The sequence below is a fragment of the Lithobates pipiens genome, unplaced genomic scaffold (genome assembly GCF_037356315.1).
Source record: "Lithobates pipiens isolate NorthernLeopardFrog02 unplaced genomic scaffold, aLitPip1_a1.2 Scaffold_47, whole genome shotgun sequence".
Lineage (NCBI taxonomy): Eukaryota > Metazoa > Chordata > Amphibia > Anura > Ranidae > Lithobates > Lithobates pipiens.
Window position 1 is genome coordinate 5,975,905 of NW_027507871.1, and position 21,062 is coordinate 5,996,966.

The 21,062-nt window shown below is 47.9% G+C and overlaps 2 protein-coding genes across 2 annotated transcripts in view; both read left to right on the plus strand.

The window, feature by feature from the left end:
* Positions 1-662: 662 nt before the first annotated feature.
* Positions 663-21,062, plus strand: part of LOC143956915 (C3a anaphylatoxin chemotactic receptor-like) — a 137,357-nt gene continuing 116,957 nt past the window's right edge. The window contains exon 1 of the mRNA XM_077467082.1: positions 663-905. Coding sequence (XP_077323208.1) covers positions 843-905 — 63 coding nt within the window. The 5' untranslated portion in view covers positions 663-842. The remainder of the gene's footprint in view (positions 906-21,062) is intronic.
* LOC143956980 (C3a anaphylatoxin chemotactic receptor-like) lies at positions 11,504-13,523 on the plus strand. Its single transcript, XM_077467154.1, has one exon. The coding sequence runs from the start codon at positions 11,504-11,506 to the stop codon at positions 12,461-12,463; it is 960 nt and encodes a 319-aa protein (XP_077323280.1). The 3' UTR covers positions 12,464-13,523.

Consider the following 21,062-nt stretch of genomic DNA (forward strand, 5'->3'; position numbering starts at 1 on the left):
GCAGGCGCTATTTCTAACGCTATAGCGCCTGCAAAACGCCCTGGTGTGAAAGGGGTCTAAAGGATGTTCCTGGAGCAATACCCCAGGGATAAGGAATGCACAGGTGTCTGCTGATTAATGTGAACCAGTAACATAGAAGTCTGCAACAAAGTGTATCAATATAAAGCTGGCCATATACCTATAGATTATCTGCAGATTTTCTATGGTTAGATGTAAAATGTGGGAGATTCCTCCATCCACACAGTTTAGCGAACATGGAGAAATCTGTTGCACTTTTTCCATCTAACCATAGAAAATCTGCAGATAATCTATAGGTGTATGGCCAGTTTAAGACAAATACTGCTGTGATGTGAGCATATAAGACAATCTTTGCACACAAATCAGTCAAAAATAAATGATCTGTGAAGATGAATATGTGACAAATACTGCTACAATATAGCCAAGGAAAAAAAAAAAGTCTTTGTGAAAAGAAATCAAACAAGGACAGTCTGTGAAAAACGAATCACTATAACTGGAAGCTTCTCCCCCAGATGTTCTACGATCCTATTACAAGGAAAATAGGAGTGGCGCTTCTTCAGAAGTGATGATAAATGAAACCACGTGGGTGCGACAACAGATAGAATACGTGGATGTGGAGGCCCTTTTTCCCTTTTTTTTTTTTTTTCTATTTTTCTTTGATTTCATAACTCTGACTGGATGCTATTGGGAGTACCGCAGATCGTTCCACCTTTTGCATGCAGGCACGTTCACCTGCCAGGATTTCAGGTGCCGGTTGTGTTTCGTAGATGTGGCCAAGGTACATCATCACACCATCATATCCCAGTTAAGATCCACTGGAGTGGATGACTCACAGGCTCGTTCGACCCACCGCTATACGGCGTGTGTGTGTGTGTCCACCATCTGTGGTAAGCGTATTCAATCTGTTGTCGCACCCACGTGGTTTCATTTATCATCACTTCTTAAGAAGCGTCACCCCAATTTTCCTTGTAATAGGATCGTAGAACATCTGAGGGAGGAGCTTCCAGCCACAGTGATTCGTTTTTCACAGACTGTCCTTGTTCGATTTCTTTTCACAAATACTTTTTTTTTTTTTTTACTTGGCTATATTGTAGCAGTATTTGTCACATATTGATCTTCACGGATCATTTTTTTTTGGCTGGTTTGTGTGCAAAGATTGTCTTATTTGGTCACATCACAGCAGTATTTGTCTTATATTCAGGGGTCAAGTCCTGGGGAAGAAAGTGTGGGAACTCCCACCCAAGATCCACTCGCCCGCCAAAAAATAAATAAAAAAAATGATATGCTCATATGCACAAACGCTTCAAAAATTGTATTTTTCATCGAATTGTGTATATGAAGCTTAAAACGGAGGTCCACCCTAAAGTGGACCTTCCGCTCACTGGAGTCCTCCCCCCCCCTCCGGCGCCACAATTGGCACCTTTTCAGGGGGGAGGGGGGTGCAGGTACCTGTACAGTACAGGTATCTGTACCCACTTCTGGGATAGCTCTCTGCGGAAAGGGGCGTAGATTTACGCCCCTTTCCGAAAGTCCCCCCCCGCTGCCTGCTGGGAAACACACAGATCCCAGAGGCAGCGGGGTCCATCCTTATTGCGCAGCGCGACTCGCGCGTGCGCAGTAGGGAACCGGGAAATGAAGCCCGAAAGGCTCCACTTCCTGATTCCCATACCCAAGATGGCGGCGGCAGCACCCGAGAGACGATCGAGAGATCGGCTTCGGGTGCCGACATCGCGCGCGCGCTGGGCGGGTAAGTGTCCTTATTTTAAAAGTCAGCAGCTGCAGTATTTGTAGCTTCTGGCTTTTAAAAACAAAAAACGGCGGAATTCCCGGCGGACTCCCGCTTTAACTGTTAGTACATAAATCAGCATTCATTAAATTGCGCTTCCATGCAAATGTGAATATCATGTTCTGATCTTTATTGGGAAATTTTATTTTGTGTCTAGAGTGTTTATGTGGTGAGTTTACACTTTTCATTGATGAGGAGACAGAAAATCAGAAGGGGGCGGCGGGGAGGAGCATCACGAGAGGTCTGACTAAATACAATCTCTTAGCAGCAGGGACCTGATCTACCCGTCAGCTAGCTGTGATTGACAGGTAGATTGAAGTAGAAGCTGCCATGGGGCCCCCTACTGGCAATGCCTGAATGGTCAATCCACCCCTGGTGTGCGGCACTTACTGTTGCGAGCTGTGTCGGCGGCTGCTGGTGTAGCACCTGCCACGCAGCTCGCATACTTCAAAGTCTTGCAGGATGCGGCTGCTAATGGGAACTGAGTTCCTGTTGTGGAAAAAGTACAGGAACTCCGTTCCCATGCGTTCCCGCAGGACTTGAGCCCTGCTTATATTGATACACTTTGTTGCAGACTTCTATGTTACTGGTTCACATTAATCAGCAGACACCTGTGCATTCCTTATCCCTGGGGTATTGCTCCAGGAACTTCCTTTAGAAGTATTTGTTTATTTTCTGTGCACTTGTATACTGCTGGTAGTCACTAATGTAGCACTCATCCCATGAGGTGACTCCTGGGATTTTCATACATTTATTTTTCTTCTTATAGTGCTGCATTTTATATTTTTCCTTATATGTGAAGGGCAACTTGAAGTTTCTTTCCATGAGTGATCGGGGCTGCCCGAGAGTGGAGTGTGGAGGAGTGGTGGAGTCCATGGATCACTTTCTACTTCAGTGCCCTTTTTAATTATAGAGGTGTACAAGAGGGTGGGGAGGGCTCTGAGTATACCCTTCCTCCCCCATATGAGTTATGCAGAGTGGGTGTATGGGGCTTTTCAGACTCGTCAGGATTATGATTTGGAAACACTTTTTTTAGTTAGTTTAGTAGTCCGTTATTTCACGTGGAGTGCACGGTGTCAGGTATCCTTACGGAGTAAAATCCTCCCTGTGGAAGTGGTGGTGCAGAACATTCTGGGTGAGGTTGGGAAAATTCGGGGTCTTGAGAAAGACAGGTGGGGGCAGGAGGCCTGGATAAAGGCGTGGAGGAATATCAGGGCTCTGTAGCTGCTGCCTGTTGATCTCGGGGTGTGCGGCTTTTCTTTGTATTCTTCTTTCACTCCCTTAGATTTTCAGATCCAATATAATTTTGATAAAAGGCTCCATGCATGGTGACGGTGATGTTCCTTACTCTGGCTCTCCCATAGGGATTATGTTGTACGCAATTTTGTTTGAACAGTTTATTTTGTTCTTGTTCTTTCTGGTTTGTATAATTATATTCAATTATTTTGTAAATATGTTTTATTTATTTATTATGGTTTTATTGTATATAAGTTGTTGTTTGTAAGATTTTCAATAAACAAAATTAACCCCTCATAATGGGTACAGCGGGTGTACAGACCCGGGAACTCAGTACAGGGATGGTGGGAACCCCTCATAATGGGCACAGCGGGTGTACAGACCCGGGAACTCAGCACAGGGATGGTGGGAACCCCTCATAATGGGCACAGTGGGTGTACAGACCCGGGAACTCAGCACAGGGATGGTGGGAACCCCATATAATGGGCACAGCGGGTGTACAGACCCGGGAACTCAGCACAGGGATGGTGGGAACCCCTCATAATGGGCACAGTGGGTGTACAGACCCAGGAACTCAGTACAGGGATGGTGGGAACCCCTCATAATGGGCACAGCGGGTGTACAGACCCAGGAACTCAGCACAGGGATGGTGGGAACCCCTCATAATGGGCACAGCGGGTGTACAGACCCGGAACTCAGCACAGGGACGGTGGGAACCCCTCATAATGGGCACAGCGTGTGTACAGACCCGGGAACTCAGCACAGGGATGGTGGGAACCCCTCATAATGGGCACAGCGTGTGTACAGACCCGGGAACTCAGCACAGGGATGGTGGGAACCCCTCATAATGGGCACATCGTGTGTACAGACCCGGGAACTCAGCACAGGGACGGTGGGAACCCCTCATAATGGGCACAGCGTGTGTACAGACCCGGGAACTCAGCACAGGGATGGTGGGAACCCCTCATAATGGGCACAGCGGGTGTACAGACCCGGGAACTCAGCACAGGGATGGCGGGAACTCCTCATAATGGGCACAGCGGGTGTACAGACCCGGGAACTCAGCACAGGGATGGTGGGAACCCCTCATAATGGGCACAGCGGGTGTACAGACTCTGGAACTCAGCACAGGGATGGTGGGAACCCCTCATAATGGGCACAGCGGGTGTACAGACCCGGGAACTCAGCACAGGGATGGTGGGAACTCCTCATAATGGGCACAGCGAGTGTACAGACTCTGGAACTCAGCACAGGGATGGTGGGACAGAAGAATAAAATATAACACAGCTGGGATTCTCCATTCTGTTCTCACCAGGACAAGCAAAGAATAAAGGCAACTGATCGGATAATCACCACTCACGGCACATTGGAAGCCATCGTCTTACACAGTATGGTCTCGTTTCTGTGAAATTGCTAATAAAATGAGGTCAGGTTCAGGTTCAGGTCTCACAGGAAGGAAGTTGTGATATCATAACATTTATATAATATAATTCTGAAGAACAACAATTCACTGACAGCGATATTCTGAGGAGGTGGCGAGCTCTCTGGCTGAGGACAGGTGGAGGTAAGACCAGCCGTGAAGACGTCATTCCACAATGGATGGACGCCATCACCTCTACTAATGGTCTCCATGTCTTCTGTACTCTCTGCTCAGAGCTCCTATCTAACTATAGAGAGAAGTACTCTGTATGGGGACAATTTCAGATCTCATTGGCTCTTCATCTAATGATTCATACACCTAAATCTCTTCATTCTTTAGGTGCGTAGATCATCCTTGAGAGTTCTGGTTTATATTTCATTCTCCAGACAAAAGGGTTCCAAGTTGAACTTTTTGGGAGAGGAACAAAGGGGGTAAGAGGGTGGGATAGAAAGAGGGGCATGGTGCAAAAGGGGGTAAGAGGGGAGGGGGTGTTAGACTATGGGAAGGAGAGACGGGCAGTAGAAGGTGCGAAGGGGATAAAGGAAAAGAGCGATATAAGGTAAGAGAGAGAAAGAAGAGGTAAAAAAAAGAGAGATAGAAAGGTGTGAGAGAGAGAGAGAGAGCGATGAAAATAGAGATAAAAAGAGAGCTAGGGACAACAAAGGTAAGAAAGAGATGAAAAGAAGAGAGAGATACAAAGGAAAGTGAGAGAGAGAAGGAGAGAGATACAAAGGAAAGTGAGAGAGAGAAGGAGAGAGATACAAAGGAAAGTGAGAGAGAGAAGGAGAGAGATACAAAGGAAAGTGAGAGAGAGAGAGAGAGAGAGAGATGAGGAGAGAGAGAGATACAACAGTAAGAGGGGAGAGAAATGGAGAGAGAGGGAGACAGAAGGAGAGAAATACAAAGGAAAGAAAAAGAGACAAATAGAGAGCGAGAGGAGAGAGATACAAATGTAGGTGAGAGAAAGATGGAGAGAGGGAGACAAAGTGTGATATAGAAAGGTGAGATGGGGAAAGAGGGGAGAAAGGGGGTAAGAGGGTGGGATTGAAAGAGGGGCAGGGTGCAAAGGGGGTAAGAGGGGAGGGGGGGTTAGACTATGGGATGGAGAGAGGGGCAGTAGAAGGTGGGAAGGGGGAGAAAGGAAAAGAGAGATACAAGGTAAGAGAGAGAAAGAAGGGGTAAAAAAAAAGAGAGAGAGATACAAAGGTAAGAGAGAGAGAGAGAGAGATGAAGATAGAGATAAAAAGAGAGATAGGGACATACAAAGGTAAGAGAGAGATTCAAAGAAAGAGAGAAATACAACGGTAAGTGGGAGAAATTAAGATATATAGAAAGACAGAGAGAAGGAGAGATGAGAGAGAGGAGAAGGAGAGAGATATAAATGTAAGCGAGAGAGACGTGAAGATTGAGAGAGTTACTAAGGTAAGAGAGATGGAGAGCGACACAAAGGAAAGTGATTGAGAGATGAAGAGAGCAAAGGAGAGAGTGAGACAAAGGAAAAAAGATGAATAAAGAGAAAGGGAGAGATACAAAGGAAAGTGAGAGAGAGAGAAGGGGAGAGATACAAAGGAAAGTGAGAGAGAGAGAAGGGGAGAGATACAAAGGAAAGTGAGAGAGAGAGAGATAGAAGGGGAGAGATGCAAAGGAAAGTGAGAGAGAGAGAAGGGGAGAGATACAAAGGAAAGTGAGAGAGAGAGAGATAGAAGGGGAGAGATGCAAAGGAAAGTGAGAGAGAGAGAAGGGGAGAGATACAAAGGAAAGTGAGAGAGAGAGATGAAGAGAGAGAGAAAGATACAACAGTAAGAGGGGAGAGAGATGGAGAGAGATACAAAGGAAAGAAAAAGAGACAAATAGAGAGCGAGAGGAGAGAGATACAAATGTAAGCGAGAGAGAGGTGAAGATTGAGAGAGTTACTAAGGTAAGAGAGATGGAGAGTGACACAAAGGAAAGTGATTGAGAGATGAAGAGAGCAAAGCAGAGAGAGAGATACAATGGTAAGGGTGGAAAGAGAGGTGAGGAGAGAGAGGTACAAAGGAAAAAAATGAATAAAGAGAAGGGGAGAGAGAGAAGGAGATAGATACAAAGGAACGTGAGAGAAAGATGGAGAGAGAAGGGGAGAGATACAAAGGAAAGTGGAAGAGAGAGAGAGAGAAAGATACAACAGTAAGAGGGGAGAGAGATGGAGAGAGAGAGAGACAGAAGGAGAGAAATACAAAGGAAAGTGAGAGAGAGAGATGAAGAGAGAGAGAAGAAGATACAACAGTAAGGCCGCGTACACACGCGGGGACTGTCTGCCGAAACTAAGTTCGTCAAACAGTCCGCTCAAACTTTTGAATGAACGAACACGCCCACACACGGCACTTTTTGAGCGGACAAATACGGCAAACTTTGTTCGTCGTACTAAGTCCGCGCAACTTTTGAAATGAACGGACTCGCCCACACACGAGGCAACAGTCCGCTCATTTCGAGCGCGTGTGCAGGTAGGCGGGGCCCGCGACGGAGACGTTGCGGGCTCCGCCGCCTGGAATGTACTTAAAGGGGAACCCCAACGCCGAAAAAAAATCGGCGTGGGGGTCCCCCCAAAGTCCACAACAGACCCTTGTCTGAGCACGCTACCCGGCCGGCCAGGAAAGGGGGGCGAGCGAGCGCGCCCCCCCTCCCGAGACGTACCAGGCCGCGTGCCCTCAACATGGGGGGTGCCTTGGGGAAGGGGGGGCCGCGCGGCCCCCCCACCCCAAAGCACCTTGTCCCCATGTTGATGAGGACAAGGGCCTCTTCCCGACAACCCTGGCCGTTGGTTGTCGGGGTCTGCGGGCGGGGGGCTTATCGGAATCCGGGAGCCCCCTTTAATAAGGGGGCCCCCGGATACCGGCCCCCCACCCTATGTGAATGAGTATGGGGTACAATGTACCCCTACCCATTCACCTGTAAAATAAAAGTACCCAAAAAAAAAACACAACACACGAGATAAAATATTTTATTGCACAGCTCCGGGGGTCTTCCGTCTTCGGGGGTCTTCTCGCCGGACTCCTCCGCTATCTTCTTGTAGCTCTTTTGCTAGCGGAGGAGTCCGGCTTTCTTCCTCCCCGCCGCCGGCCTCTTCTCCCGACTTCGGGGGTCTTGTCCCCCTCTTCGGTTCTTCTGCCGGGCCACCGCGCCTTCTTATAGCTCTTTTGCAGGCGGTGGCCCGGTCTTCTGTCGCCGCCGCCTTCCGTTCTTCTGCCGGGCCACCGCGCCTTCTTATAGCTCTTTTAGAGGCCGTGGCCCGGTCTTCTGTCGCCGCTGTCGCCTTCCGGTCGCCTTCCGTTCTTCTTCTTGTTCTTCTTGTTCTTCTTCTTCTTCTCCAGGAGATGTTGACACGTCGCTCTCTCCGCACGGAATGCCAGAGCCGCGCTGTGCGGCCACTTATATAGTGACAATGGGGCGGTGTCACATGGTATATGTCACATGGGTTGGTCACATGGTGACCCCGCCCCCTTACGATGTCATAGTCCCCATGTGACATCAAACCATGTGACTAACCCATGTGACATATACCATGTGACACCGCCCCATTGTCACTATATAAGTGGCCGCACAGCGCGGCTCTGGCATTCCGGCCGGAGAGAGCGACGTGTCAACATCTCCTGGAGAAGAAGAAGAAGAAGAAGAACAAGAAGAAGAACGGAAGGCGACCGGAAGGCGACAGCGGCGACAGAAGACCGGGCCACCGCCTCTAAAAGAGCTATAAGAAGGCGCGGTGGCCCGGCAGAAGAACGGAAGGCGGCGGCAACAGAAGACCGGGCCACCGCCTGCAAAAGAGCTATAAGAAGGCGCGGTGGCCCGGCAGAAGAACCGAAGAGGGGGACAAGACCCCCGAAGTCGGGAGAAGAGGCCGGCGGCGGGGAGGAAGAAAGCCGGACTCCTCCGCTAGCAAAAGAGCTACAAGAAGATAGCGGAGGAGTCCGGCGAGAAGACCCCCGAAGACGGAAGACCCCCGGAGCTGTGCAATAAAATATTTTATCTCGTGTGTTGTGTTTTTTTTTTGGGTACTTTTATTTTACAGGTGAATGGGTAGGGGTACATTGTACCCCATACTCATTCACATAGGGTGGGGGGCCGGTATCCGGGGGCCCCCTTATTAAAGGGGGCTCCCGGATTCCGATAAGCCCCCCGCCCGCAGACCCCGACAACCAACGGCCAGGGTTGTCGGGAAGAGGCCCTTGTCCTCATCAACATGGGGACAAGGTGCTTTGGGGTGGGGGGGCCGCGCGGCCCCCCCTTCCCCAAGGCACCCCCCATGTTGAGGGCACGCGGCCTGGTACGGCTCGGGAGGGGGGGAGCGCTCGCCCGCCCCCCTTTCCTGGCCGGCCGGGTAGCGTGCTCGGACAAGGTTCTGTTGTGGACTTTGGGGGGACCCCCACGCCGATTTTTTTCGGCGTTGGGGCTCCCCTTTAAGTCCATACCAGGCGGCGGGGCCCGCGACGTCTCCCTCGCGGGCCCCGCCTACCTGGAGACGCGCTCGAAATGAGCAGACTTTCCTCCGAGCGGGAACAGTTTGCTCATTTCGAAAGTGGCCTACACACGGGCGGACTGTCCGCTCAAACCAAGTTTCAGCGGACAGTTTTTCGGAATTTCCGAAAAACTTTGTTCGTCAAACTGTCCGCTGAAACTGTCCGCTGAAGCCCCACACACGAGCGGACTGTCCGCTGAAACACTGTTCAGCGGACAAAGTTGGGCGAACAGTCCCCGCGTGTGTACGCGGCCTAAGAGGGGAGAAAGATGGAGAGAGATACAAAGGAAAGAAAAAGAGACAAATAGAGAGCGAGAGGAGAGAGATACAAATGTAGGTGAGAGAAAGATGGAGAGAGGGAGACAAAGTGTGATATAGAAAGGTGAGATGGGGAAAGGGGAGATAGAACGTGGGAAGGGGGAGATAGAAAGTGGGGGGGGGAGATAGAAAGTGGGGGGGGGGAGGGTTCTTTAGAAAGGTGAAGAAAAACATAGAGGTGGAAGGTAGGGAAATGGGGGAAAGAAAGTTAGGTTGGCCTTAAACTAGAATTGTATTTGAATTTTTACATTTTCAAAATGTTTGTTCAAGTTTCTAATGGTTATTGAGGTTAAACTGCCATTCTTTTTTGGCCATAGTGACAAGCAAATTTGAAGGAACGGATGAGCAGATTTTTACTAGTGAATGTGGTTTTCCTTCAGGAAATTCCATTCATTCTAAAACTGAATGTTAAAAGCAAACAACATTTTGAAGTACATTTAAATGACATTCATCAAGTACTGATAAGCTTTTTTTTTATATGAATGTTGGTTAAAAAATCTACCAGTGTATGGTCAGATTTAGATACAAAGGTGGGGAGACACAGGGGTGAGTAGGGGTTGAGATAGAAAGGTGAGAAGAGAGATATTGAGGGAGGAAGAGGGTGAAATAGGTGGGGTGGGAGAGAGAAGCAGAAAAGAGGGCAAACCTAATGTGTCTGGGAATAAGGAAAGGCCAAGGTTGAAAGAAAGTTAGGTAAAGGAGACAAAGGGGGTACAAAGCAAAATGTAAATAAACAGGAGTAAGAGATGTGTATGAGCTGAGACAAAATAGAGAGAAAAGAGTGCGACAGACAAACCGAGAGTGTTTTGGCAGTGTTGGTGGTGGTATATGAGTTGGTGGTGTTTGCGTTTTTGTTGTTGGTGTAGGTGTTGATGGTAATGTTGTTGGTGGTGTTGGTATTTGTGTTGGTGTTGTTAGTGGTGAAGGTGTTGATGGTATTGTTGTTGGTGGTGTTGGTATTTGTGTTGGTGTCCATTGTATTGTTGTTGGTATTTGTGTTTTTGTAGGTGTAGGTGTTGATGGTATTGTTGGTGGTGCTGGTGTTGTAGGTGGTGTTCATGGTATTGTTGTTGGTATTTGTGTTGTTTGGGGTGTAGGTGTTGATGGTATTATTGTTGGTGGTGTTTATATTTGTGTTGTTAGTATCGTAGGAGTTTGTGGTATTGTTGGTGCTGTTGGTATTTGTGTTGGTAGTGTTGTTGGTGGTGTAGGTGTTGTTGTCAGTCAGTGGTGTTGGTATTCGTGTTGGTGGTGTAGGTGTTGATGGTATTGTTGTTGATGCTGTTGGAATTTGTGTTGGTAGTGTTGTTGGTGGTGTAGGTGTTGTTGTCAGTCAGTGGTGTTGGTGTTGTTGGTGGTGTAGGTGTCGTTGTCAGTCAGTGGTTTTGGTATTTGTGTTGGTTTTGTTGGTGGTGTAGGTGTTGATGGTATTGTAGTTGATGCTGTTGGTATTTGTGTTGGTAGTGTTGTTGGTGGGGTAGGTGGTGATGGTATTGTTGGTGGTGTTTGTATATGTGTTGGTGGTGCTGGTGTTGTTGGTGGAGTAGGTATTGATGGCATTGTTGGTGGTGGTGTTGGTATTTGTGTTGGTGGTGTTTTTGGTAGCGTAGGTATTGACAGTATTGTTGTTGGTGGTGTAGGTGTTGATGGTAATTGTTGGCGGTTGTTGGTATTTGTCTTGGTGTTTTTGTTGGTGGTGTAGGTGTTGATGGAATTGCTGTTGGTGTAGGCGTTGATGGTATTTTTGGTGGTGGTGGTGTAGATGTTCATGACAGTTGTTGGTGGTGTAGGTGTAGGTGTTGATGGAATTGTTGTTGGTGTAGGTGTCGATGGTAATTGTTGTTGATGGTATTGTTGGTGGTGGTGGTGTAGGTGTTCATGGCAGTTGTTGGTGGTGTAGGTGTTGTTGGTATTTGTGTTGGTGGTGTTGGTGTTTCTGTTGGTGGTGATTTTGATGGTGGTGTTGGGTGAGAGTGAGGGAAAAATACAAAAAAGAAATGGTGTTACAGAGGAAATAGAAAGATAGAGCTACAGCCACAAGGAATAAGAGAGAATGAAATGAGCAGTAGAGAGCACGGAGCAAAAAGAGAGACCGAAAAACAGAGAGAACATTCATTGTGAAGCCTTCTCTTTGTCTTATATTATACAGTAAGGGATATATTGCTTCCTTTAAGAAGACAAGGTAACGATCACATTCATCCGGTAACTCTCTGTGTCTTTATAGGAAATAACGATGTCAAATATCAGCAATGTGACGGACACAACCAAGTCCTTGAGCTATGGGAACATTTTCATCATCGTGGTTCTATTTTTTATTTTCCTGGTGGGGGTCCCCGGCAACGCTCTGGTGCTTTGGGTCACTGGAGTGAAGATGAGACGCAGAGTCAGCACCATTTGGTTTTGGAACCTTGCTCTGGCCGATATCACCTGTTGCTCATTTGTCCCACTCATCCTAGTAAATATCTTCCATTCCCGTTGGCTATATGGCAACGCTTTGTGCAAAATTTTACCCTTCATCCTCATCCTCAATATGTTCTCCAGCATCTTCACCCTGGTGGCCATCAGCATCGACCGTTGCATCCTGGTGGTCTGGCCTGTGTGGGCCCAAAACCACCGGCGCTTAAAAACCGTGTGGATCGTCTGCTTGGTTATTTGGATTGTGTCCGTTATATTGGGTCTCCCTGCTGGCATCTACCGGACAACGGACATTGAGAATAATAGAACCGTATGTATCTATATGAAAGGTTTCATGGTTCCCATCACTCTTACTCGAATGGTTTTTGGATTTCTGATTCCTTTTGTTATCATTTTTACCTGTTACATCCGTCTGGCCTTTAAAGCACAAAATATACGACTTTTAAAAGTAGGAAGGAAAACCACCATGGTGGCCCTTGCCATAATAGTGGCATTCTTCATCACCTGGGCTCCATACCACGTCATGGCAATTCTTCTGCTGTACACCGAAGATCAGCTTGTGGTTTCCTTGAATGCTCCAGCCCAGGTCTTGGCTCATTTTAATAGTTGTATCAACCCGATACTGTACGCCTTCATGGGGAAAGAGATGAAGAGTAAAGTACGACAGTCTATAGGTGCGCTCATGGAAAATGCGTTTAATGAAGAGGTATCAAGATCGGTCACATACAAAAGGAGCAGATCCTCATCTAAAGAGCACTCTTGTCTTGAGCGAGAGTAGGACTAAGATACTGATGTGAGATGGATATTTATACTGATAAGAGTAATTATACCCCAACTCCAAGACATAGAACAAGGATTAAATGCCCATTATGTCTAGGGGGTGACTGAATAAGGAGCAAATACTCACCTTGTTTTGTGCTCCAGAAGGTGAGCTTCTCTAAGGTGGTCCCTGAAGGCCACAACGTACAACGTACATATGTGATGATGCTGAGGGACCTTTTACAGATCAGAACTTTGGAGCTGGCCAGAGTAGGAGAGAGGACAAGCAACAATGTCTGTTCCTCTACCCTCAAGACATAATGAGCGATGGCCACTGCAAGGAAAGGTCTTTTTTTTTTTATTCCCCGGAGGTGCGCTTTAATATTAATGCATAGTCATAGCCTTGATTTATTTTTTTGTTTTTGGATATAGTGTTTCCCTATATTTGTCTAATTTAGGAGACTTTCCATCATTTCCTGTCCTGGAGATACAACAGGAAGCCAAAGAAGATCTCTACAAAGTGAGGGACCCTTTGACCAGGACAAGTGGAAGATTTGGCCTTGTCTCTTGATCTGGTGGTAGCTGCAAAACTTTGGACTGGTCAACACTTTCAGTCTCAATGACCGCGATCAGCAGGACAAATAGAGATGGTGAAGATCTCCAGCAGAAAACAGCAGCAGTCGCCAGAAACCAAAATATGACAAGGGCCCTAATTTAGTCCCTAATAGGCACCTATTTAATAGGAATCACTGTAGTACTCCGGAAACCCAACCTACGGCCAGGAGGCCGCATGCAACCCTTTTAACCTTTTTTGCATCCCTCAGGGTCACTGCAGGCACCAATCTGCATTTCCCTATTGACTTGTTAAGGCAGTGACTTATACCAGTCTCAATATGTCCACGGTCTCTGACCATCTCCTATACCATGTCCACAGTCTCTGACCATCTCCTGTACCATGTCCACAGTCTCTGACCATCTCCTATACCATGTCCACAGTCTCTGACCATCTCCTATACCATGTCCACAGTCTCTGACCATCTGTTATACCATGTCCACAGTCTCTGACCATCTCCTATACCATGTCCACTGTCTCTGACCATCTCCTGTACCATGTCCACAGTCTCTGACCATCTCCTGTACCATGTCCACAGTCTCTGACCATCTCATGTACCATGTCCACAGTCTCTGACCATCTCCTATACCATGTCCACAGTCTCTGACCATCTCCTGTACCATGTCCACAGTCTCTGACCATCTCCTATACCATGTCCACAGTCTCTGACCATCTCCTATACCATGTCCACAGTCTCTGACCATCTCCTGTACCATGTCCACAGTCTCTGACCATCTCCTATACCAGTGATGGCGAACCTTGGCACCCCAGATGTTTTGGAACTACATTTCCCATGATGCTTATGCACTGTGCAGTGTAGTTGAGAATCATGGGAAATGTAGTTCCAAAACATCTGGGGTGCCAAGGTTCGCCATCACTGTCCTATACCATGTCCACAGTCTCTGACCATCTCCTATACCATGTCCACAGTCTCTGACCATCTCCTATACCATGTCCACAGTCTCTGACCATCTCCTATACCATGTCCACAGTCTCTGACCATCTGTTATACCATGTCCACAGTCTCTGACCATCTCCTATACCATGTCCACAGTCTCTGACCATCTCCTGTACCATGTCCACAGTCTCTGACCATCTCCTGTACCATGTCCACAGTCTCTGACCATCTCATGTACCATGTCCACAGTCTCTGACCATCTCCTATACCATGTCCACAGTCTCTGACCATCTCCTATACCATGTCCACAGTCTCTGACCATCTCCTATACCATGTCCACAGTCTCTGACCATCTCCTATACCATGTCCACAGTCTCTGACCATCCCCTATACCATGTCCACAGTCTCTGACCATCCCCTATACCATGCCCACAGTCTCTGACCATCCCCTATACCATGTCCACAGTCTCTGACCATCCCCTATACCATGTCCACAGTCTCTGACCATCCCCTATACCATGTCCACAGTCTCTGACCATCCCCTGTACCATGTCCACAGTCTCTGACCATCTCCTGTACCATGTCCACAGTCTCTGACCATCTCCTATACCATGTCCACAGTCTCTGACCATCTCCTGTACCATGTCCACAGTCTCTGACCATCTCCTATACCATGTCCACAGTCTCTGACCATATCCTATACCATGTCCCCAGTCTCTGACCATCTCCTATACCATGTCCACAGTCTCTGACCATCTCCTATACCATGTCCACAGTCTCTGACCATCTCCTATACCATGTCCACAGTCTCTGACCATCTCCTATACCATGTCCACAGTCTCTGACCATCTCCTATACCATGTCCACAGTCTCTGACCATCTCCTATACCATGTCCACAGTCTCTGACCATCTGTTATACCATGTCCACAGTCTCTGACCATCTCCTATACCATGTCCACAGTCTCTGACCATCTGTTATACCATGTCCACAGTCTCTGATCATCTCCTATACCATGTCCACAGTCTCTGACCATCTCCTATACCATGTCCACAGTCTCTGACCATCTGTTATACCATGTCCACAGTCTCTGACCATCTCCTATACCATGTCCACAGTCTCTGACCGTCTCCTATACCATGTCCACAGTCTCTGACCATCTCATGTACCATGTCCACAGTCTCTGACCATCTCCTATACCATGTCCACAGTCTCTGACCATCTCCTATACCATGTCCACAGTCTCTGACCATCTCCTATACCATGTCCACAGTCTCTGACCATCTCCTATACCATGTCCACAGTCTCTGACCATCTCCTATACCATGTCCACAGTCTCTGACCATCTCCTATACCATGTCCACAGTCTCTGACCATCTCCTGTACTATGTCCACAGTCTCTGACCATCTCCTATACCATGTCCACAGTCTCTGACCATCTCCTGTACCATGTCCACAGTCTCTGACCATCTGTTATACCATGTCCACAGTCTCTGACCATCTCCTGTACCATGTCCACAGTCTCTGGCCATCTGTTATACCATGTCCACAGTCTCTGGCCATCTGTTATACCATGTCCACAGTCTCTGACCATCTCCTATACCATGTCCACAGTCTCTGACCATCTCCTATACCATGTCCACAGTCTCTGACCATCTCCTGTACTATGTCCACAGTCTCTGACCATCTCCTATACCATGTCCACAGTCTCTGACCATCTCCTGTACCATGTCCACAGTCTCTGACCATCTGTTATACCATGTCCACAGTCTCTGACCATCTCCTGTACCATGTCCACAGTCTCTGGCCATCTGTTATACCATGTCCACAGTCTCTGACCATCTCCTATACCATGTCCACAGTCTCTGACCATCTCCTATACCATGTCCACAGTCTCTGACCATCTCCTGTACCATGTCCACAGTCTCTGACCATCTCCTATACCATGTCCACAGTCTCTGACCATCTCCTATACCATGTCCACAGTCTCTGACCATCTCCTATACCATGTCCACAGTCTCTGACCATCTCCTATACCATGTCCACAGTCTCTGACCATCTCCTGTACCATGTCCACAGTCTCTGACCATCTCCTATACCATGTCCACAGTCTCTGACCATCTCCTATACCATGTCCACAGTCTCTGACCATCTCCTATACCATGTCCACAGTCTCTGACCATCTCCTATACCATGTCCACAGTCTCTGACCATCTCCTATACCATGTCCACAGTCTCTGACCATCTCCTGTACTATGTCCACAGTCTCTGACCATCTCCTATACCATGTCCACAGTCTCTGACCATCTCCTGTACCATGTCCACAGTCTCTGACCATCTGTTATACCATGTCCACAGTCTCTGACCATCTCCTATACCATGTCCACAGTCTCTGACCATCTCCTATACCATGTCCACAGTCTCTGACCATCTCCTGTACCATGTCCACAGTCTCTGACCATCTCCTATACCATGTCCACAGTCTCTGACCATCTCCTATACCATGTCCACAGTCTCTGACCATCTCCTATACCATGTCCACAGTCTCTGACCATCTCCTGTACCATGTCCACAGTCTCTGACCATCTCCTATACTAAGGGTGTCAAACTCAATTTCATTGCAGGCCGCCATCAGCATTATAGTTGCCATCAAAGGGCCGGTTGTATCTGTAAGACTATATAAATGTATCAAGAGCTTTTTTTTCTCAGGGAATAGATGGAGGAACTCAACCACGCCCCCCCCCCCCACCTCCGCCCAATGGCCAAATTGCACTACCAGTGGGGGGGATCTTAAAGGGTCAATAAATACCAGGATGTGCTTTGTACAGAGAGCAGGTTTAGAAAGTGCGCAAAAAGCGTGTAGAATGTACAGAGTGAAGGGTTCAGGGGTGTGCTATGTACAGAGTGCAGTATTTCAGGAGGGCACTATGCACAGAGTGCAGGGTTCAGGAGTATGCTATGGACAGAGTGCAGGGTTTCAGGAGTGCGCTATGGACAGAGTGCAGGGTTCAGGGGTATGCTATGTACAGAGTGCAGGGTTTCAGGGGTATGCTATGGACAGAGTGCAGGGTTCAGGGGTATGCTATGTACAGAGTGCAGGGTTTCAGGAGTATGCTATGGACAGAGTGCAGGGTTCAGGGGTATGCTATGTACAGAGTGCAGGGTTTCAGGAGTACGCTATGGACAGAGTGCAGGGTTCAGGGGTATGCTATGTACAGAGTGCAGGGTTTCAGGAGTACGCTATGGACAGAGTGCAGGGTTCAGGGGTATGCTATGTACAGAGTGCAGGGTTCAAGAGTACGCTATTGACAGGGTGCAGGGTCCAGGAGTACGCTATGTTAAGAGTGCAGGGTTCAGAAGTATGCTATGTAGAGAGTGCAGGGTTTCAGGAGTACGCTATGGACAGAGTGCAGGGTTCAGGAGTACGCTATGGACAGAGTGCAGGGTTCAGGAGTACGCTATGGACAGAGTGCAGGGTTCAGGAGTACGCTATGGACAAAGTGCAGGGTTCAGGAGTACGCTATGGACAGGGTGCAGGGTTCAGGAGTATGCTATGGACAAAGTGCAGGGTTCAGGAGTATGCTATATACAGGGTGCAGGGTTCAGGAGTATGCTATGGACAGGGTGCAGGGTTCAGGAGTATGCTATATACAGGGTGCAGGGTTCAGGAGTATGCTATGGACAGGGTGCAGGGTTCAGGAGTATGCTATAGACAGGGTGCCGGGTTCAGGAGTATGCTATGTACAGAGTGCAGGATTCAGGAATACGCTATGTACAGAGTGCAGGGTTCAGGAGTACGCTATGTACAGAGTTCAGGGTTTAAGAGTGTGCTATGCATAGTGTGCAGGGTTCAGCTCTCTTTTCATAGGATGTCCACATCCTAATCCAACCCCTCCCTTTTGACCTCTGCACCCCTCCCCCCCATCCCCCACCTCTGCACACATCTCCCTCCATAGCCCTCACCCCCTCCCCCTCCCAAAGCTTCCTCACATCTCACATTTTCAAAAAATACCTGGCTTGGGTCTAGTACCCCCCCCCCCCCCCCACAGTGTAGGTGACTCCGCCTCTCTCTCTCTCTCTCTGACTTGCAGCAAGATCATTGGTCGGCATCTGTACACCCGGGCACAGATGGGGATCACAGTGCGGCCTACCATGTGATGCCCCATCAAACCTGTGACCTCACTGCATCAGCATCTCCCTTGTCCCTGCCAGGAATCTGTGAGAGCCACCGAGGGGAAATCTGTCCTTCTAAATACAGAAGGTGGTGAACGGGGAGCGGAGGGCGACACCTGGTGGTGGTGCAATGTTTACTGTCCTTCAGACTTTAGGAGGACCGGATTGTGGCCAGCGGAGGTAGAAAATGTCCTGGGCTCAGCATTAGTGAGAATAAATCTGGCCTATGGGTTGGTGGTCATTGGGGGGAGGAGTAGTGCCCCTATAGGTGGGAGGAATAGTGCCCCATCATTGGTATCAGTGGGAAGAATAGTGCCCCATCATTGGGAGGAATAGTGCCCCATCATTGGTGTCAGTGGAAGAAATAGTGCCCCATCATTGGTGTCAGTGGAAGGAATAGTGCCCCATCATTGGTGTCAGTGGGAGGAATAGTGCCCCATCATTGGTGTCAGTGGGAGGAATAGTGCCCCATCATTGGTATCAGTGGGAGGAATAGTGCCCCATCATTGGTGCCGGTGGGAGGAATAGTGCCCCATCATTGGTGTCCTTGGGAGGAATAGTGCCCCATCATTGGTGTCAGTGGGAGGAATAGTGCCCCATCATTGGTGTCAGTGGGAGGAATAGTGCCCCATCATTGGTGTCCTTGGGAGGAATAGTGCCCCATCATTGGTGTCATTGGGAGGAATAGTGCCCCATCATTGGTTTCAGTGGGAGGAATAGTGCCCCATCATTGGTGTCAGTGAGAGGAATAGTGTCCCATCATTGGTGTCCTTGGGAGGAATAGTGCCCCATCATTGGTGTCATTGGGAGGAATAGTGCCCCATCATTGGTGTCAGTGGGAGGAATAGTGCCTCATCATTGGTGTCATTGGGAGGAATAGTGCCCCATCATTGGTGTCAGTGGGAGGAATAGTGCCTCATCATTGGTGTCATTGAGAGGAATAGTGCCCCATCATTGGTGTCCTTGGGAGGAATAGTGCCCCATCATTGGTGTCATTGGGAGGAATAGTGCCTCATCATTGGTGTCATTGGGAGGAATAGTGCCCCATTTTTGGTGTCATTGGGAGGAATAGTGCCCCATCATTGGTGTCATTGGGAGGAATAGTGTCCCATCATTGGTGTCAGTGAGAGGAATAGTGCCCCATTTTTGGTGTCATTGGGAGGAATAGTGTCCCATCATTGGTGTCAGTGAGAGGAATAGTGCCCCATTTTTGGTGTCAGTGGGAGGAATAGTGCCTCATCATTGGTGTCATTGGGAGGAATAGTGCCCCATTTTTGGTGTCATTGGGAGGAATAGTGCCCCATTTTTGGTGTCATTGGGAGGAATAGTGCCCCGAGGGCCGGGTAAAAGGCTAGCTGGGGCCACAGTTTGGAGACGGCGGTCCTCTCCCGTGTGTGGGGTCTCTGACCATCTGCCATGTCATTATCAGTCTTTGATTCTACACTATTCTGCTGTCTCTGGCTTGAAATACTCACAGAATGTTATGTGCAGCCCTTTGGTTATGTTGAGGATCACCATATCAAGATAGTTGACCCCCCCCCCCCACTGCTGTAGTAGTTGGCGCTACTACAGTGAGAGCCGCGATCTTCCAGGCCCCACTGGAGCCCCCGGAGGCGGTCGGTCACATGACACACTGTCCCCCGCCTTCTTCAGATCCATTATTTTAGTTTGTTCAAAAGATATTAAAGAGAGATTTATATTTTTCATGCAAAATGTTTAACTTGCAATTTTATTATAAATAGTTTTCCAAGTATTTTAAACCTCTTGTCTCTGTGTATATCTCATATTGTATGCACATCGGGGGTGTATAGACCGCCTACTGCGCCTCCATGTGTAGAAGTGCTGCAAGTGACTGCGCTTTACTGCTCCGGTGTCTAAGGGACCCCCCGAGGCTGATGACGAGTTATTGGACACAATATCATCCCAATGACTTATTATGAACAGTTTCAGAAAGTTCAGCAAGGGTGCTGACCTCAGTGCTTAACATGAAGACAGCCACTAGAGGGCGACTCTACAACTCTATATATAAGGTCAACCATCATGGTAGACTGAAAAAGTCAGCCCTTCCTTAGATCGGGGGAGGGCGGCGGAGGGCGGTCACGTGACCACACATCGGTGATGCGAAAAAGTTTATTTAGCGGCCGCATTTAAAAAAAAAAAAAAACACAGATACCGTGTAGTATATCTTATTATTACAGGAATGGCGTTACAACAGCTTTAACCACTTTCAGCCCCGGACCAATTTGCTGGTCAAAGACCAGACCACTTTTTGCGATTCGGCGCTGCGTCGCTTTAACTGACAATTGCGCGGTCGTACGACGTGGCTCCCAAACAAAATTGACGTCCTTTTTTTCCCACAAATAGAGCTTTCTTTTAGTGGTATTTGATCACCTCTGCGGTTTTTATTTTTTTGCGCTATAAACAAAAATAGAGCGTCAATTTTGAAAAAAAACACATTATTTTTTACTTTTTGTTATAATAAATATCCCCCAAAAATATATAAAAAAACATTTTTTTCCCTCAGTTTAGGCCGATACGTATTCTTCTACATATTTTTGGTAAAAAAAAATCGCAATAAGCGATTATTGATTGGTTTGCGCAAAAGTTATAGCGTTTACAAAATAGGGATATTTTTATAGCATTTTTTATTAATAATTTTTTATTATTTTTTTTTACTAGTAATGGCGGCGATCAGCGATTTTTATTGTGACTGCGACATTGCGGCGGACACATCGGACATTTTTGACACATTTTTGGGACCATTGTCATTTATACAGCAATCAGTGCTATATAAATGCAGTGATTCCTGTGTAAATGACACTGGCAGTGAAGGGGTTAACCAGTGGGTGGCAGTGTAGGGGTTAAGTGTTCCTAGGGGTGTGCTACTAACTGTGGGGGGGGGGGCTTTCATTTAGTGAACACTGATCTCTGCTCC